This window comes from Lipotes vexillifer, unplaced genomic scaffold (assembly GCF_000442215.2).
Source record: "Lipotes vexillifer unplaced genomic scaffold, Lipotes_vexillifer_v1.1 scaffold524, whole genome shotgun sequence".
In the NCBI taxonomy this organism is placed as follows: domain Eukaryota; kingdom Metazoa; phylum Chordata; class Mammalia; order Artiodactyla; family Lipotidae; genus Lipotes; species Lipotes vexillifer.
In genome coordinates this window covers 1,355,099-1,371,084 of record NW_006774722.1, presented here as the reverse complement: position 1 = coordinate 1,371,084, position 15,986 = coordinate 1,355,099, and the positions used below count along the sequence as shown (strand labels likewise).

General features: G+C 44.0%; 1 protein-coding gene across 1 annotated transcript in view; it reads left to right on the top strand.

Annotated features, from left to right (window-relative positions):
* The window catches only part of APCDD1L (APC down-regulated 1 like), a 106,122-nt gene that overhangs the window by 73,563 nt on the left and 16,573 nt on the right, over window positions 1-15,986 (top strand). Inside the window, exon 8 of the mRNA XM_007449473.1 lies at window positions 13,306-13,448. Coding sequence (XP_007449535.1) covers window positions 13,306-13,448 — 143 coding nt within the window. The remainder of the gene's footprint in view (window positions 1-13,305; window positions 13,449-15,986) is intronic.

Below are 15,986 nucleotides of genomic sequence, written 5' to 3'. Positions count from 1 at the left end.
GCCTGATGCGGCTGCATTAGCCCCAGGCTGGGGAAAAGGAAACAGAGGTGCCCACGAACACACAAGCAGGGACCCCAGGGCTGGGGTCCTGGCTCCTGCGGGGGCTGGTGGAAAACAAGGAGGCAGCGCCCTGCTCTGCAGGTGGCCCCGTCCGTGCCGAGGAGACTGGGGGACCCTTAGCCAGGGCGTCGCATCACAGCCCAGCATATCGCGTTCTGCATTGCAACAAGAATCACTCACATGGACTGAGCCTTTCCTACGTGTCAGACACCTGAAGTAAATACTCCAGCTGTGTTACCCCTTTCTGCGTGGCAAGCCTCTGAACGGAGGAGGAAACCAAGCGTCTGGAGGTGAGGCACCAGCCTGTCACCCAGAGCCACTTAACCCGGATTCCAGCCTGGATCTGTCTGGTCCAGCCTGGGCTCCAGCCACGGGGCACGCCGGCCATGGTCCCTGCCTTTAAGGAGCCTCGGCACAGGGGGCTGAAGAACAGGTGTGTGCCGGGGGTGGAGAAGCTCCCCCGGCAGAGGCCTTCCGCAGGAAAGTGACACACGTGCGTGGTTAGGTCACGCAGTGTGACTCCAAGGCCCTGCGTTGCCTTCCTAAGGCCACGGCCTTTTAACACACTGATCTGCAAGAGGGCGCAGCTGTGGGCATTCACACAGGGACCCATGCAGGCTGTAATGCTCTGCTCTTGCTGTCTTGAAATTCTTAATGCTTTCGGAACAAGGGCCCTGCTTTGTCAATAGGCACTGGGCCTCGCAGTTTATGGAGCTGGTTCTGGTGGTCAGTGTTTGTGCATGAGTCTGGCAGGTGTGACACCAGGCCCAGCAGAGGTGTCCCAGCCCTCCCTGAGCTCACAGTCAGCTGAGGAGGCCTGTGACCCCCCAAGTGCCCTGATCTGCACTAACAGCAGTCAGTGCTGGGAAGGTAGTGACCAGACCCCCACTGTTCCCTGTGGAGGCAGTGAAGGGGGGCAGCAGGCCCTGGGGGGCACTGGAGGGCCCAACTTGCAACAAGGTCACAGGGAAGTTCTCGCTAAAGAGGTGACACTTGAGCTGAAGGATGAGAATGAGCTGGAAGGTCCCAAAAGAGCATTCCTGGGCCAGGGAACTGCCAGTGCAAAGGCCCTGGGGTGAGTACAAACTGGGCATCTTAGTCATTTCAGGCTGCTGTATCGAACACCACAGACTGGGTGGCTTAAACCACAGACATGTCTTTCTCACAGTTCTGGAGTCTGGGAGGCCCAAGATCAAGGTGCCAGCAAATTCCGTGTCTGCTGAGGGCCCTCTTCCTGGTGTGCCTTCTTGCTGTGTCCTCACAGCACCAAGAGAGAGGGGGCTCAAGACTTCCTCCTCTTATAAGATCACTAATCCCATCCTGGGGGCTCCACCCTCATGACTTCATCTAAAACTAATGTCTCCAAAGGCCCCACCTCCAAAAGCCATTGCACTGGGTAGCAGGGCTTCAATGTTTGAATTTGGGGCAGGCACAAACATTCAGTCGTGGCACTGGGTGTGACAAAAAGTTGACAGTAAGTCAGTGTGTGTGGTGTGCCAAATGCTGGCAGAAAAGAAGAGAGAGCAATCGTAGGCAAAGACTGGATTTGTAGGGCTTGGAAATGGGAAGGGTTTTAAACAGAGGGTGACTTGCTCACATGTACCTTTTTATTACATAATATTTGATAACTACGAAAATATATGTACTCTGGGGCTTCCCTGGTGGCGCAGTGGTTGAGAGTCCGCCTGCCGATGCAGGGGATACGGGTTCGTGCCCCGGTCTGGGAAGATCCCACATGCCGTGGAGCGGCTGGGCCCGTGAGCCATGGCCGCTGAGCCTGCTCGTCCGGAGCCTGTGCTCCACAATGGGAGAGGCCACAACAGTGAGAGGCCCACATACCGCAAAAAAAAAAAAAAAGAAAAAAAAGAAAATATATGTACTCTGAAGAATAACATAAAATGGACTCCTGTGAACCCATCTCTTCCACCAAGAACCAGAACACTGCCAGTGTCTTTATCCACCTATACCTCTTCCCTTCCTAAATTCTGTGGTCATCTGTTCCTTGCTTTTTTCAGGGTGTGTGCACCCTGAATGTATTTTCCGGTGCTTGCACTTGAGCTATATAAGTTATTACGTGCTGTACGTGTATTTCTGCACTTTTGTCACTCCATATTAGGTTTCTAAGTTGTGTGTGTGTGTGTTTTTCTGTGTGGCTGCATGTCATGCATTTTTCATTGCTGTGTAATATTCCAATATGTAGGATGCTGCAAGTTATCTCTCTGTTCTTTGGTCTATTCCATCCGTTTTCAATTTGGGGCTATTATAAGCAAGGCTGTTACAAACATTCTTGTACTTGTTGTGGGTACACATGTGCAAGAGTTATAAAATCTGAGTAATGATCTATTAATGGGTTAGGAAATCACACTAGAGGACCCCAATCTGTGTGTTTTCCTAAATGCTTCCTTTTGTTATTGTTAGAGAGATATTGATTTCAATTCAACATAATAAGGCAAACTCTAGGCATCCATCCATCATCTTTCAGCCTAAAAACTAGCAAAGCTATTGAAACAAGGCACGATTTTTTCCCCATACTTGTTACATGGCTCTAGTTACCAAAAGAAAAATTAAGAAAATGTTAAAACATGAAAAGAGAAGCCTGACGTTTTTTTTTTAAGCGTATAAAACAACTGCCACAAAACCTGTCAGTCTTGTTACTCATTCTACAAAATAGCACCAGTAAGAAGGGCGTGGATGCCCCATAGTGAGAACCAATATACTGTTTCCCGAATCCTCCATTTCCATAATTTGCACGTGCAAGTGCACATGTGTGCGTGCTCGTGCATGCATACATACTGGGTGTTGATGTAAAACAGATTCTGACTGTGAGTCACAGAAAATGTAAGCCACTGATCTCATGTTGTAAACTTTTTTTTTTTAAGTATCATTTTAACTTTATTTTTTGGCTGCATTGGGCCTTCGTTGCCGTGCGTGGGCTTTCTCTAGTTGCGGCGAGCGGGGGCTACTCTTCGTTGCAGTGTGCGGGCTTCTCATCGCGGTGGCTTCTCTTGTTGCGGAGCACGGGCTCTAGGCACGTGGGCTTCAGTAGTTGTGGCATGAGGGCTCAGTAGTTGTGGCTCGCGGTCTCTAAAGCACAGGCTCAGTAGTTACGGCGCACAGGGCTTAGTTGCTCCGTGGCATGTGGGATCTTCCCCGACCAGGGCTCAAACCCGTGTCCCCTGCATCGGCAGGCAGATCCTTAACCACTGCGTGACCAGGGAAGTCCCTGTAAACTTTTATAACCTTCATTTACAAGAATGGTTTTACAAAGCAGCAGCGTTCCCGCTAATCTTCACCTACACTTGCTACTTTTGGAATTCATAATTTTTGCTAATCTCACGAGTGTAAAATGTTACTTCACTGGGCCTTAATTTCCATGGCCCTGACAATTAATGGGCTTGAATGTCTCTACCTAGCTTTACTTACCATTCTGTTTCCTCTTCTGTAAGATACTGGCTTGTGTCTTGTGCCTGTTTTTCTATTGTGTTGTCTTTAAGATGTTTGGGACTTCTTTACATAGTCTGTACATTAATCATTTGTTTGTTCTGTGTGTCTGTAGGTATCTCCTCCTAGTTTGTGGTTTTCCTTTGTTTCCCTTTGTGGTGTCTTTCCAGTAACAGAAGTTCCTGATTTTGATGTATTTATTAGCCTGTCTCCCAGTGGTAACACTTTTTGCATCTTGTTTGAGAAATCCTTCCCTATCCTGAGGTCAAAAAGATATTCTTCCACATTCTCTTCTAAAAGTTTTAGCACTTTGAAATTTACATTTAACTCTTTTATCCATTGGAAATTGATTTGGGGGGGGAGGGGTTGGTGTGAGGAAGGGGTAGAATTTCTTTTTGTTTTCCCTGTGGATAACCAAGCAGTCCTGTCATATATCAAGCTTATAAATTTCGGAGTCACTATCTGAGCTCTCTACTCTATTCTTTTGGTCAATTTGTTTATCTCTTCACAGAAATATACAATGTTACAATTACGCTAGTTTTCCATAAATCTTGATCTCTGATACAACACTCCCCCATCCCTTATTTTTCTTCACTTTCTGACACCTTTGCTCTTTCATATAAATTTTATAACCATCTTGTTAAGATCCTAAAAAAATAAAATAAAAAGTAAAATAAAATAACCTGTTGGGATTCTGACCGGAATCCACTGTATCTATGGATCAGTTTGTAGAGAAAAGACATCTCTTGATATTTCCTACCCATGAATATATCACTTCATTTATTTCTATCTTCTGGAATGCCTTTCAATACATTTTTATAACGTTCTCCAAATATGTCTGGCTTATTTTTACGAGGTGTATTCCTAGGTACCTTATACATTTTACTACTATTGTAAATGGTATCTTTTCCCCTCCATCTATTTGTTGCTGTTACAGAACGTAATCCATTTTTTTACATTGATTTATTTTATCCAGCCATCTTGCTAAACACTCTTATTGTTTCCAATAAGTTTTCTGTAGATTTTGACTTCTGTTTGAAGGTAATCATATCATCTACAAATAGTGACCACGTCATTTCTTTTCTAATCCTTAAGCCTTTTATTTCTTTTTCTTATCTTACTGCTTCAGTAAATGTTGAGAGTAATTGGCATCCACTGTGATAAGCATCTCTTATTTCTGATCCCAACACTTCAGTATTTCACTATCAAGAAATATCATTTAGGGCTTCCCTGGTGGTGCAGTGGTTGAGGGTCCCCCTGCCGATGCAGGGGACACGGGTTCGTGCCCCGGTCTGGGAGGATCCCACATGCCGCGGAGCGGCTAGGCCCGTGAGCCACAGCTACTGAGCCTGCGCATCCGGAGCCTGTGCTCCGCAACGGGAGAGGCCACAACAGTGAGAGGCCCGCGTACCGAAAAAAATATATATATATATCATTTAATGTAGGGATTTTGGTAATGCCCTTAATCAGCATGAGGATATTTAAAACTATCCCTCTTTTGATAAGATTTTTAAAAAATTGTGAACAGGTGTGGATTTTATCAAAAGCTTTTTCTGCATCTATGAGTCATACATCACATGGTGTTTCTCACCATTTGTGAACGTGGTGAATGACATTTATAGATTTTTCTAATATTAAACACTTCCGCATTATTGTGATAGACCCAATGTGGACATAAGCATGACCTTCTTGTATACTATGTATTCCATTTGAAATATTAAAAAAAAAATTTTTATTGGAGTATAGTTGATTTACAATGTTGTGTAAGCCTCAGGTGTACAGCCAAGTGAATCAGTTATATATATACGTATATGTATATACGTATACTTATATCCACTCTTTTCTTTTTTCAGATTCTTTTTCCATGTACTCATACAGAGTATTGAATAGAGTTCCCCGTGCTATACGGCTAGTTCTTACTAGTTATCTATTTTATATATTTGCTGATATTTTATTTAGGATTTTTGCAACCATGTCCATAAAATGAGGTTGTCCTGTAATTTTCCTTTCTCACACTGTCCTCAAAAGGCTTCAGGGTCTCTCTCTTGTGAGGGTCCTTTCCAAAAACGGGAGGAGGGGCAGGACCCTAGCAAGGTCTTCACGTGGACATCCATTTTTGTAAACATTGGAAATGTAAGCTATGTTAACATTAGTCATTTAGGAGACAGTCTCTTCCCATTCTCTCGCTGGTCCTTTTCCCTCTGACTACCTTCTATCACTGCCTCTTGCTGTGAAGTGTTGGAATGACCACAGGCATTCAGGGATCCAGCTTAAGGAGAAGGTGAGCTGGGAATTCTTTTATTTAGTGAGATGTGTTCTTGTGCCTCGAAGCCACTTCCCTGTGTTGTTAAGTTATCACTGGCTGAGCAGGTGGGTGGCTGGCTTCCAGGAAGCCTCTAGCCTCTCACTGGACTCCCTTACCACTGTCAGGACATGAAGGCACATGTCCTGAAGGTACATGAATTTGTCCTTTGGCACCAGTCACCAGAACCACAAGGGTAGAGAAGAGACAAGACGTGAGCTGCCCAGAGCTGGAGCTAATGTAGGAAATGTTTCACATCTCAGAGCGTATAGGTGAAAGAAACTTAACAGAGGTTTTCCAAAGCTTGATTACAACCCGAAAAATGTATGACATTATAAGGAGCTGTGGAGCTAAAAAGAAACATTTCTAAATTATCAAAAGGCAAAAATACATTCAATCAACAAAGGCGAAAGAAAGACTGAATGGCCTTTCTGTTCCTGCCATAGAAAAAGAAAATACGAAGTCTTTGTCTTATAAAGAGGGCATTGAAGCCGGTACAACCCAAGCTGTTGATTAATAAAAATATTATGTTCTGGATTTTGTAATGTGTGTAATATTTGTCGACTGTATAAAATTTGTAATTTCGTATGACTTTTTCTCATTCTCAATCAATATGTACTTCTATGCTAATTTTGAATTTTTCTATAAACGTGCACCCTTTTTCTTCGGAGGGTCTCACAAGTTGAATAACCTTCAGGCTCCACAAAACCTGGATCTGCCCTGGGTGACAAAGGACTCACAGAGGAGCTGGCGGAGGTGGCCCTCTCCTCTTGCTCTTTGGAGGAATTTATGTAAAATTGGAATGATCTGTTTCTTTAGACTTTAGTGGAACTCCTCTGTAAAAACACCCCGGCCTGTGTTTTTTAATTTGTTTGTTTTTTGTTTATTTGGGGGAGTGACAGTGGCAAATTACTGTTTGATTTCTCAGTTATAGAACTATTCGGGTATGTATGCAGGATCTGTAGTTATGTCCCCTTTTCATTCCCAATATTATTAATCTCCCTCTCTTCTCTTCTCTCCCCATCCACCCACTATGCCACTCCATTCTTTCTTTCTTTTTCTGATCAGTCTTACCAGAGGTGGATCCAATTTATTAGATGAACTTGGGCCTTGTTGATTCTGTCTTTCGAAGCTTTGTTTTCTACTTTATTAATGTCTGCTTTTTTTCTTATTATTATCTCTTTCCTTTTACTTTCTTTAGGCTTATGCTGTTTCTCTTGCTCTAACTTTTTAAGTTGGATAAGTATCCTGAATGTTCAGACTTTCTTCTTTTAAATGTAAGCGCCTATAAGCGTTCCTCAAAGTCTTGCTTTCTTCACATTTCACGTGTTTTCATAGGTACTATTTTCACTTTTGGCTTAGCTCTAATTTCTGTTTTTTATTTCATTTTATTTTGATTTCTTCATTGAGTGGTTCAGAAGTATTTTAAATTTCCAAACACAGGAGTTTTTCAATTGTTTTTTATTTCTGACTTTTAATTTAGTTGCAGAAGAATCACCTGTATGATACCAATTGTTTGAATTTGTTGAGGTTTATTCTATGGCCTCATATAGAGTCAGTTTTTGTAAATGTTGCATGTGTGCTAAAAAAAAAAATGTGCATTCTCTAATTGTTGGGCACAGTAATCTATTTATATATAATTGTGTATATACTTACACAACACACATACAGATGTACACACATACATGTATATGTGCACACGTGTATAAAATGAATTACGTCTATTCACTGTTTTTTAAATCTTCTGTATCATTACTAATCTTTTGTCTGCTTGACCTACAAATAATTGAAAGGGTTGTGCTAAAATCTCTCATTATGATGATGGATTTTTCAATATCTCCCTATATAGCAATTTTTGCTTTGTATATTTTGATGCTATGTGACGGTCACATCTTCCTGGCAGATTGGACCTTTTATGGAGAGACCTCTATCCTTAATAATGCTTTTTATAGTAAATCCTATTTTATCTGGTTTCAGTTTTCTTTTATTTTGTATTTGGTAAGGATTTTCAATCCTTTTACTTTCACCTTTCTGTGTCTTTAAGCTTCAAGTATAAAAGTAACATATAGGAGGAGTTTTAAAAATCCAATCGGTTAATGTCTGTTAACTGGCAAGTAAATGAGATTTGTTTTTACCATATTTTTGTTTTCTACAAATTGTGCTTTTTATGCTTTTTTCCTACTTGTCTTTTTTTTTAAATAAGGTTGGGTTGTACTTATTCCTATTACTTTTTCTTTCTTTCTTTCTTCTGATTTAGAAGTTATATGACACTTCTATTATTTTAGTGGCTACTTCTGAAATTATACCATCTTAATATCTTAATCCTTTTCTTACCCATGAAGTGCAAGTTTAGAACATTAACCTAATCATTCCTCTTCCAAATTACATGCTACTGTTTTCCAGTATTTTAGTTGATGTCCATTTTTTTAAACTCCACAAAATTATAGATCATCAGTTTATTCACTTTTTGGATTAAATTTTCAAGTTCTTTGCTCATTATACCTTCTTAAAAATCAGGCCTTCCTTAATCACAAATTCTTATGCATACAATATCATTTCATATAGTGGTAAACACTCTCAGTATTGCTTATCTGAAAATGTCTTTGTTTCATCCTTGATCTTGAAAGGTTGTTTGGCTGGGTACAAAAAAATATCTAGGTGGATGGCTCTTTTCTCTTCTTTTACTCTGTGGTGTTCTGAAGATTCAAGTGTTGATTTATTTTTACTAATCCTGCTAGGTACTCACTGTCCTTGCTGGTACCAATATTTGGTGTCTTTTATCACTTCTGGAAAATTATCAGACAATTTTTCTTCACCTATTGCTTCTCCTATAACTTTCTTTTCTGTCCTTCCAGAAGACATTACTTAGGCTTTCTCACTGTAGCTGCTATGTCTCTTCACCCCTTTTTTCGTTTTCAGTCCCCTCTCTTTCCTGAATTTTGGGTAATTTCTTTACATCTATTTTCCAGTCCACTAATTCCCTTTTCAACAGTATCTAATCTACCCCATGATCTAAGCACTAAGTTTTCATATAAACAATTATATTTTTTTATTTCTTAAAGTTCCATTGATTCTTTTTTCAAATCTGTTTGGTCATTTTTATAGGTTCATGTCTGTTGTTCTTTTTTTTTAAATTCCATATTTTATTTCATTAAACATTTCATATATACTTTTCTTTATTTTGTGATAGTAACGGCAATATCTGATGCTCTTGGGATGTAAGCTTTTTATTTCTGTGAACTCTTACTCCATAGTGGGTTGTTGACTTGTGTATTTGGTGATCTTTAATTGGAAACTCATGGAAAACTTTGGAACCTAAAATGATCATGCTTTTCTCAAGAGAACATTCATATTTGCTTCTCCCAGGAGTCAAGGGGCACTAGCAACCCCCTAAATCCTGGTTCCCCACAGCCTCAATGCTGACACTGATTTTGCTCTCAGGAGAGTCTCCACAGGTCCCACTTCAACTCATTTTGGGGACCAGGGAACTCAGAGGCTTCCCTACTTTCTGGAAAATTATGCTTTACATCAAATCTAGTTGTGCATAGGGAGGGTGTCCCTCAGAATATTCAGACTCACACTGCAGAATCAGGATGCCTGTTTACATTTTCTAAAGATCACACTTGCTGCTCCATGGAGAAAGGATTACAGGGGGCAGAGTGGATTCTGGAGAAACAGAGAGGGACCAAGGTCAGTCTTTCAGGTGAGAAATGATGGCTTTACCCAGAGTGGTGGCAGTGAAAATGAGCAAAAGGGTATGAATCCAAGTTAGTGGAGTATCTGCTTAATAACTTGTGTCTCTTTATTTATAGGTATTTCACAATCACACACAAAAATGTGTGTTTAGCCACAAACTTTCATTAGCTTGTAATTTCTCTTCCATTGTTCATACGTTAGATTTGCAAAAAGTGAAAAGTTTGATAATATCCAGTGTGGCCAAATGTGTAAGGACATAGATACTTTCCTATATCATTGGTGGACGGTAAATTGAAACGGCATTTTTGGAGGGCAATTAGGTCAAATCCATCAAGATGGTAAATGCACATACAATTTCTTTGTATGACACCCACAAAACTTATACCAAGCTACATTAAAAGGATGTCCAACGTATTGTTGTATGTTAAAAAACTGACCACAATCTAAATGACCATCTACAGAGGACTGGTTAACTAAACCAAGATTCATCTGTACAATGGAATACTATTTTGTCTTTTCCACAAAGGGATAGGTCTAAGATGGAAAGATATCCGTGATAATTTAAGTGTAAAAAGCAAAATGCAGAACGATGTGTATAGAAAGATTGCATTCATAAAAAAAATTTAACAGCCAAATAAAAAACATATACATTTATATGCAGAGGTCAGCATGAATGCATTTTCTGGGAGGATGCACAAGAAACTGTTAAAATGATTCACTTTGGAGGGAGCAACCAGGGCTTCGGGGTAAAAAGCAACTTTCGCTTTTCATTTTACAACTTTTTAATACATTTTGAAAATTCCACTGCAAGCCACATATTGCTTTTGTTTGAAGAGATTAGCCTGTTTTTATTGGGCTCTTCTTGATTAGAGCACCTGCTTTCCCTGGTTATTACATCTCCTGTTTGTGCCACTTCATCATTTCCTCGGGTTCTTCCTTCAAAGACCGTGAATACGTCTTAATCCCTCCAGTCCTAAAAGGCCAACCTTCCTACAAGATTTCCAAAATCCATTATTAAGTTAAAAACATAGATTTCCTATATATACATAGGACAGTCCCATTTTTGTTTAAAAAAAAATCGAATAAATGCAGGTATGTGTGTGTGAAAAGAAAAAAAGTCTAGAAAGATTTATTCATTCATTCAGCAAAAATTTATGGTGTGTCTGCCATGGGCCAGATATTGTTGTGGAGATGGAGGTTCAAAGGGGACCAGGGTCCCTGTGCTCGGGTTCTCTTGACAATCCAGACTCTAGAATCCAGAGGGTAACATGTACCAGCAGGTTAACGGCAAGGAACTTTGCATGAGGCAATGGGCGTGAGCTTTTATATCACCTTCATGCTTTTCTATATCTTCTGATTCTTTTTTTTGCCCTCTGTATGGCATGAAAGAACTTACATAAAAATAATAATTAAGCCATAAAACACAATCTATCGCTTTGGTCTTGTCTCTCTTCTCCAAACCCCTACACTCATCTGTGCAATTGTTGAGACGCTGATACTAAAACATTTTTCATTGTGTATCTGGATATCAAATTTAAGTGGGCATCTCGTGTTGTATCTGCCACGCTACTTATATACAACCTGCCCCCTGGCACTTCTGCATCTCTCGGGGTGGTCCTCCTTGGCCCCTGCCTGGCCCTTCCCGTGGGGCTGCTTTCCTTGGGATTCTGCCTCTGGCTAACTTTACCCTCTGTCCTCGCCCCGCGTGTGCCTTGTAGACAGATGTGTGGCCCCAGCCAGCTCCTCATGACTGGCTCTTCCTGGATGCCCTGTCAGCTCCTCAAATCGCACACCCCCAAAACGGAACTCTCCCCAGGTCTCCATCTCAGGCATAGCACCACCAGCCTCCCCAGTTTCCTGGCTGAGAACCCGCATAGCCACGACACCTTCCTCCCTGCCTTCACCGCACGTCTCAGCAGCCCCAGGCTGGCTTTCCCATCTCCAGCACCCCACTTCCCCAGCCTCGCCTCCACACCTGGGACCTGAGGTGGTCTCCCACGGGTCACCTTAAGCCCCTCCTTCCCCTCCGCGACATACACTAGGTCATCCTCAACACAAGCCAGCAGGGCCTTAGCGCCTTGGTCCCCAGCCACCTGTCATTGTGTGCCACCAACAGCAATTTGGCCACATCTGATTGCTACTGCCCTATAATTGGGTCAACGTTTCTCTCCAAATCAACAAACTCATTTTCACTTATTTTCAAAGATAACCTATCCTTATATGCTTTAGCCTCATGCTAACAAAATCCCAGGCTGGATGTGTCAGTTATCCAGCTGAGTCGAAATAGACACGTAACTACTCAGATGTAAACTGTCCATCACCTACGCCTGGAATCACCGGCAGTGCCACCCAGGTAAGCACGGGGCCCTCGGGAACGCACTGCCTTTCAAAACGTCCACCTGCTCTCCGCCCCTGCACCGCGGCGCTCCCTCTGCTTGAAGCACGCTCCCCGCTCCCTCAGTGCCCGCAGGCCTCCCGTGCAGCTCCTGCCGCCAGCTAATGACGTCTGGCTCAGCCGGGCTGCTGGTTCACACCTCCCTGCTACGTGCTCAGCCTCTGCCCTGCGCCCATTCGGCTCTCTCCACCTGTCAAGCAGTTCCTACTCCCTATGGCTCTCAAGGAGCCCGAGGGCGGCGAGGCTCCTCCTGGCGGCCCCCTCCTCGTGCCTCCCTTCAGCAAACCGGACCAGAACACCTCCACTTATCCACTGGGTCCTCACACCGAGCCTTCAGGGTTGCCCTGGCTCAGAGCATCAGACCCTGAGCCCCTGCAGAAGCATCTTTGCACCCCGTGGTCAGGCACACAGTAGGTGCTCTGTCGTGCAGAGACCAGGGGCTGTGTGTGCCTTTGGAAGGAGTGGAGTTTCCAGGTAACAGATGGGAGGACCCAGTGGATAAGTAATCGTGGGCTTTGCAGACTCTAGAGCTTCACAGAAATGTGCGCCTTATTATTAGGATGGTAACAAGATGCCCGATGACTAATCCACTGTGCTCATCCAGTTAGCACTGCTGCTGTCCCCTCGGTGAGCGGCGTGCTCTCTCCCCAGGATAAGAACGCAGCGATCCAGGGTCGCAAGGGAGGGCAAGAATTACAAGCCTGTTTACTTAACATTTAGGAAGCCGGCATATTTTCCTGTACCTTGTCTGCGACACTAAAGCCAATATTTGCGTCTTTGGGATTCTATTTGTATGGTAATTTAAAAATAGGGTTCGGACTTACAGCCGGCCTTTCTCCCGAAACTCCAAAAGCACATTAATTTTCTAGACAGTAAAATAATGCCGTAATTAAATATTACCATTTCTTTTAAAATAAAATCCAGTAACTCCCAACAAAATGGGTTTTTCGAAACATGATGTAGGTTCTCCCTCAAAATCGCACTCTAGGGAAATTCCTTATTTTGAATGTATGGAAGAGACCACGAACTTAATCTCAACACAGTGTAAGAAAAATTGACTTGTTAAATGACAATAATTTTCTCACATTTAAAATCTCAGGGCCTCCTGTCATGGCTGACCCAAAGGCCCCCCTGTATGCGTGTTTGGGGAAAGGCCCCGAGGAGCCACGACGGTTGGTTTCACTGTTGATGAGGCTTCCCAGATGCCCTTTCTCGTGGTTCCAACCGGAGTGTTTGTTCTGCGTTGCAAACGTCTTCGAAAGAAGGAAAGGAGGCGAGGCTAGGAGAGCCCGTGACCCTCGCCCTTCGGTCTCCAAATACGTCCTCTGTGCAAGCGGAACCCAAGACCTCCCACGTGGAAGGAAGCGTGCGCCCAGGCGCTGGCCTTCCAGGAGCTCCCTCGTCGCCAAAGCCCAGGTGAACGGAGGGAGCCCGGAGGCCCTCGGCTGGAGGCCGGGTCTGGAGGAGGCGGTGCCGGGTTTCATCCGGGGCCGCCCAACCGCCCCAGCCAAAGCTCAAGAGGGCCCCCTTGTGGAAACTCCCGAGAACAGCCCCGTAAGTGATGCACTTCCCCCAACGCTGGGGCTGCTCCCCGGACCCCCGCCCACCCACGCACAGACCCAGAGGCACTCAGTGGAGACCGACAGACTCCATCCTGCTCTCCTCGAAGCCTAAATAATTCTGTGAGACAAGAAGACTCTTGGGCCCTCCGGGGAAGACCTGCTGGAGACCCAGTTCCTAAGGCCCCGTCAAGAGTTAAGCTCCTGAAGCGGCCGCCCCAAGATCCCTACTCCTGCGCCCTTCTCCGGGAGTCTTCACCGCGATTACACAAACGTCTTCTTTCTTATTGAATGTGTCAAAACCTTGTGATTACCTCTGCCAAATTCCTGTTCTGTAGAACAATGGGAGCTTCAGTCTTCTGCCAAGAGAGCAAAGAAGGATTCAATCCAGCGGGAGACTTCTAGACACACGTTCTGTTTAGCAAACACTGACTTGTAACCACATCCCTCAGGGCAGGCACCAGAATGTTCCGCGAGACCGAGCCAGGTTCAGAAGCCCGGAGAGATCTCACATTCTATCTCTCCAGGCCCCAACTCCCCCTCGCCGCACCCCTCAAAGCACAGGGCTGAACGTGGGGATCCATGGACAGCACTGACCAAATTTGGTATAAATTAGGAACATCTAAGGGGCCAACATGCAGATCTGGGAACACAGGCGCTAAAGCTGAGCGAAGAAGGCCTTGTCTCCAAGACACCAGAACATCTGGGTGAAAAGGGAAACACTTCCATCAATCACCCTGATGCCTTGGCTATTTGGAAACAGCTGGGCTTTGGCTGGAATGTTCCAGTTTTCATCTGGGTGGAAGCCCCGGCCAGAGCGAGGAATAATTAGTATTATCATGGGGCTGAGGGAGTTTTGATGTGAACGGATTTTGTACTGGAACAATCCTAAACAGACAGACAAACAAACAAAAACTGGCTGATGAGCCAGGCCTGGTGGGCTAGACTGTCTTCTAAACCTGCCATTCCTTTCCCATCCCGTGAGCTGTCCGTTTCCACTTCCATTAGCAGGAAATGCTCAACACAGGCCGCAGGGAGATAGCTACATGGTCAGCCACTCCCCTTGACAAAATGTTCTCAATTTTGGAAACACAAACATAAAACAGTCCCCTTCTCCAAGTGGCACCAATTAGGTCCACCTTTTCCACCGACCTCCCTGGTCCAGCCCAAGCCGGGACTTTTAACCCAGAATGGGGGAAACAGTGACAAACCAAGCTATGTCCCTTCAGTAGCCTTTCCACACACTGACATCCGAGTCTGAGGCCCTCCAGCGCCTCAAGGGCTCAGAATCTGTTTTTCCGGGCACGTGGTCCCTCCAGAATTCCTCAGGGCAACTTTAAACTCTGAGCTCACCAAGCAAAAGAAGGCACGTGTCACAGTCCTAGGATGCTGCAGGGCTGGGAGGTGGTGTGCACTTTTTTCTAGAGCACGCCATTTCTGAGTTTCCCAAGAATGCAAAGTCCATCCTGCCTCACGCCCACGCCCCAGCCTTGAAGGCAAAGACTCTCAGATTAGATGGATAATGAGATTCAATTATGGCCAAATGAGGGACATATGAGGAATGTGAAGGCCAGCCATCCACACCAGAGGGGAAGTTTAGCCTCCTTAGAATTCAAAGTTTGTCTTCATATTTCTGTGATTTGCTGGTACTGTCAGAGCGTGTGCCAATCTATAACCCTCTCCGGGGAGTTTAAACGGAGACTCTGCGTGCCTTTTGTGCAGTGGCTTCACTGGGAAGCACATCTTTTGCTGTAGCAACACAGTGACAGCTGCCACTTCAACAGCCGGTTTCTGAAGCTTGTTGGCGAAATATTCTCTGTGTGCTGTTGCACACCAGCGCATCTTGATTTGTAAAAGGCGGCCGCCTCTAATCAAGAGAGGTTATTTTTTGGGGTGGGGATTTTTATTTAAATGTGCATAAGCTTCCAAGTGCAAACATTCTAGGTGAATTACCTCAAGCTAAGGATTTTGAAATAAACCAGAGGGTTTCAGACTTTTTTCTTTTTTTAAGCAAGAGAACCCTTTTTTCAAAGCAGATCTTAATTAGCCTCCCAGTACATAAATCAGAGCAAATGGCGGAGGCTGCAGGGGCTAAAGCACAAGTTGGGAGGCCAGAGTCCCACTCACTGTGTCTCCCCTTCTCTCCTGAAAAAAACACCCGTGGGCTTCAGAAAACAGCTTGAAACCTCTGATGCAGCGAAATTTGACACACACATCCCATTCTTGAGCTGGAGCTATGCTTCCAGTACAGCAGCCGCCAGCCACATATGGTCCCTGAGGTCCTGAAATGTGACCCATCCAAACTGAGTTGTGCTGTGAGTGTAAATATATGCCCGATTTCGAAGACTTGTATTTGAGAAGGCATGTAAAATATCTCATTACTAGTTTTCATATCTATTACATGTTGAATTTATACATGTTGAATGTATTACATATACTATTGGGGGCTGGATAAAAATATCGATAAAATTAATTTCACCTGCTACTTTTTAGCCTTTTTTTTTTTTTTTTTTTTTTTTTTTTGGGGTCCGTG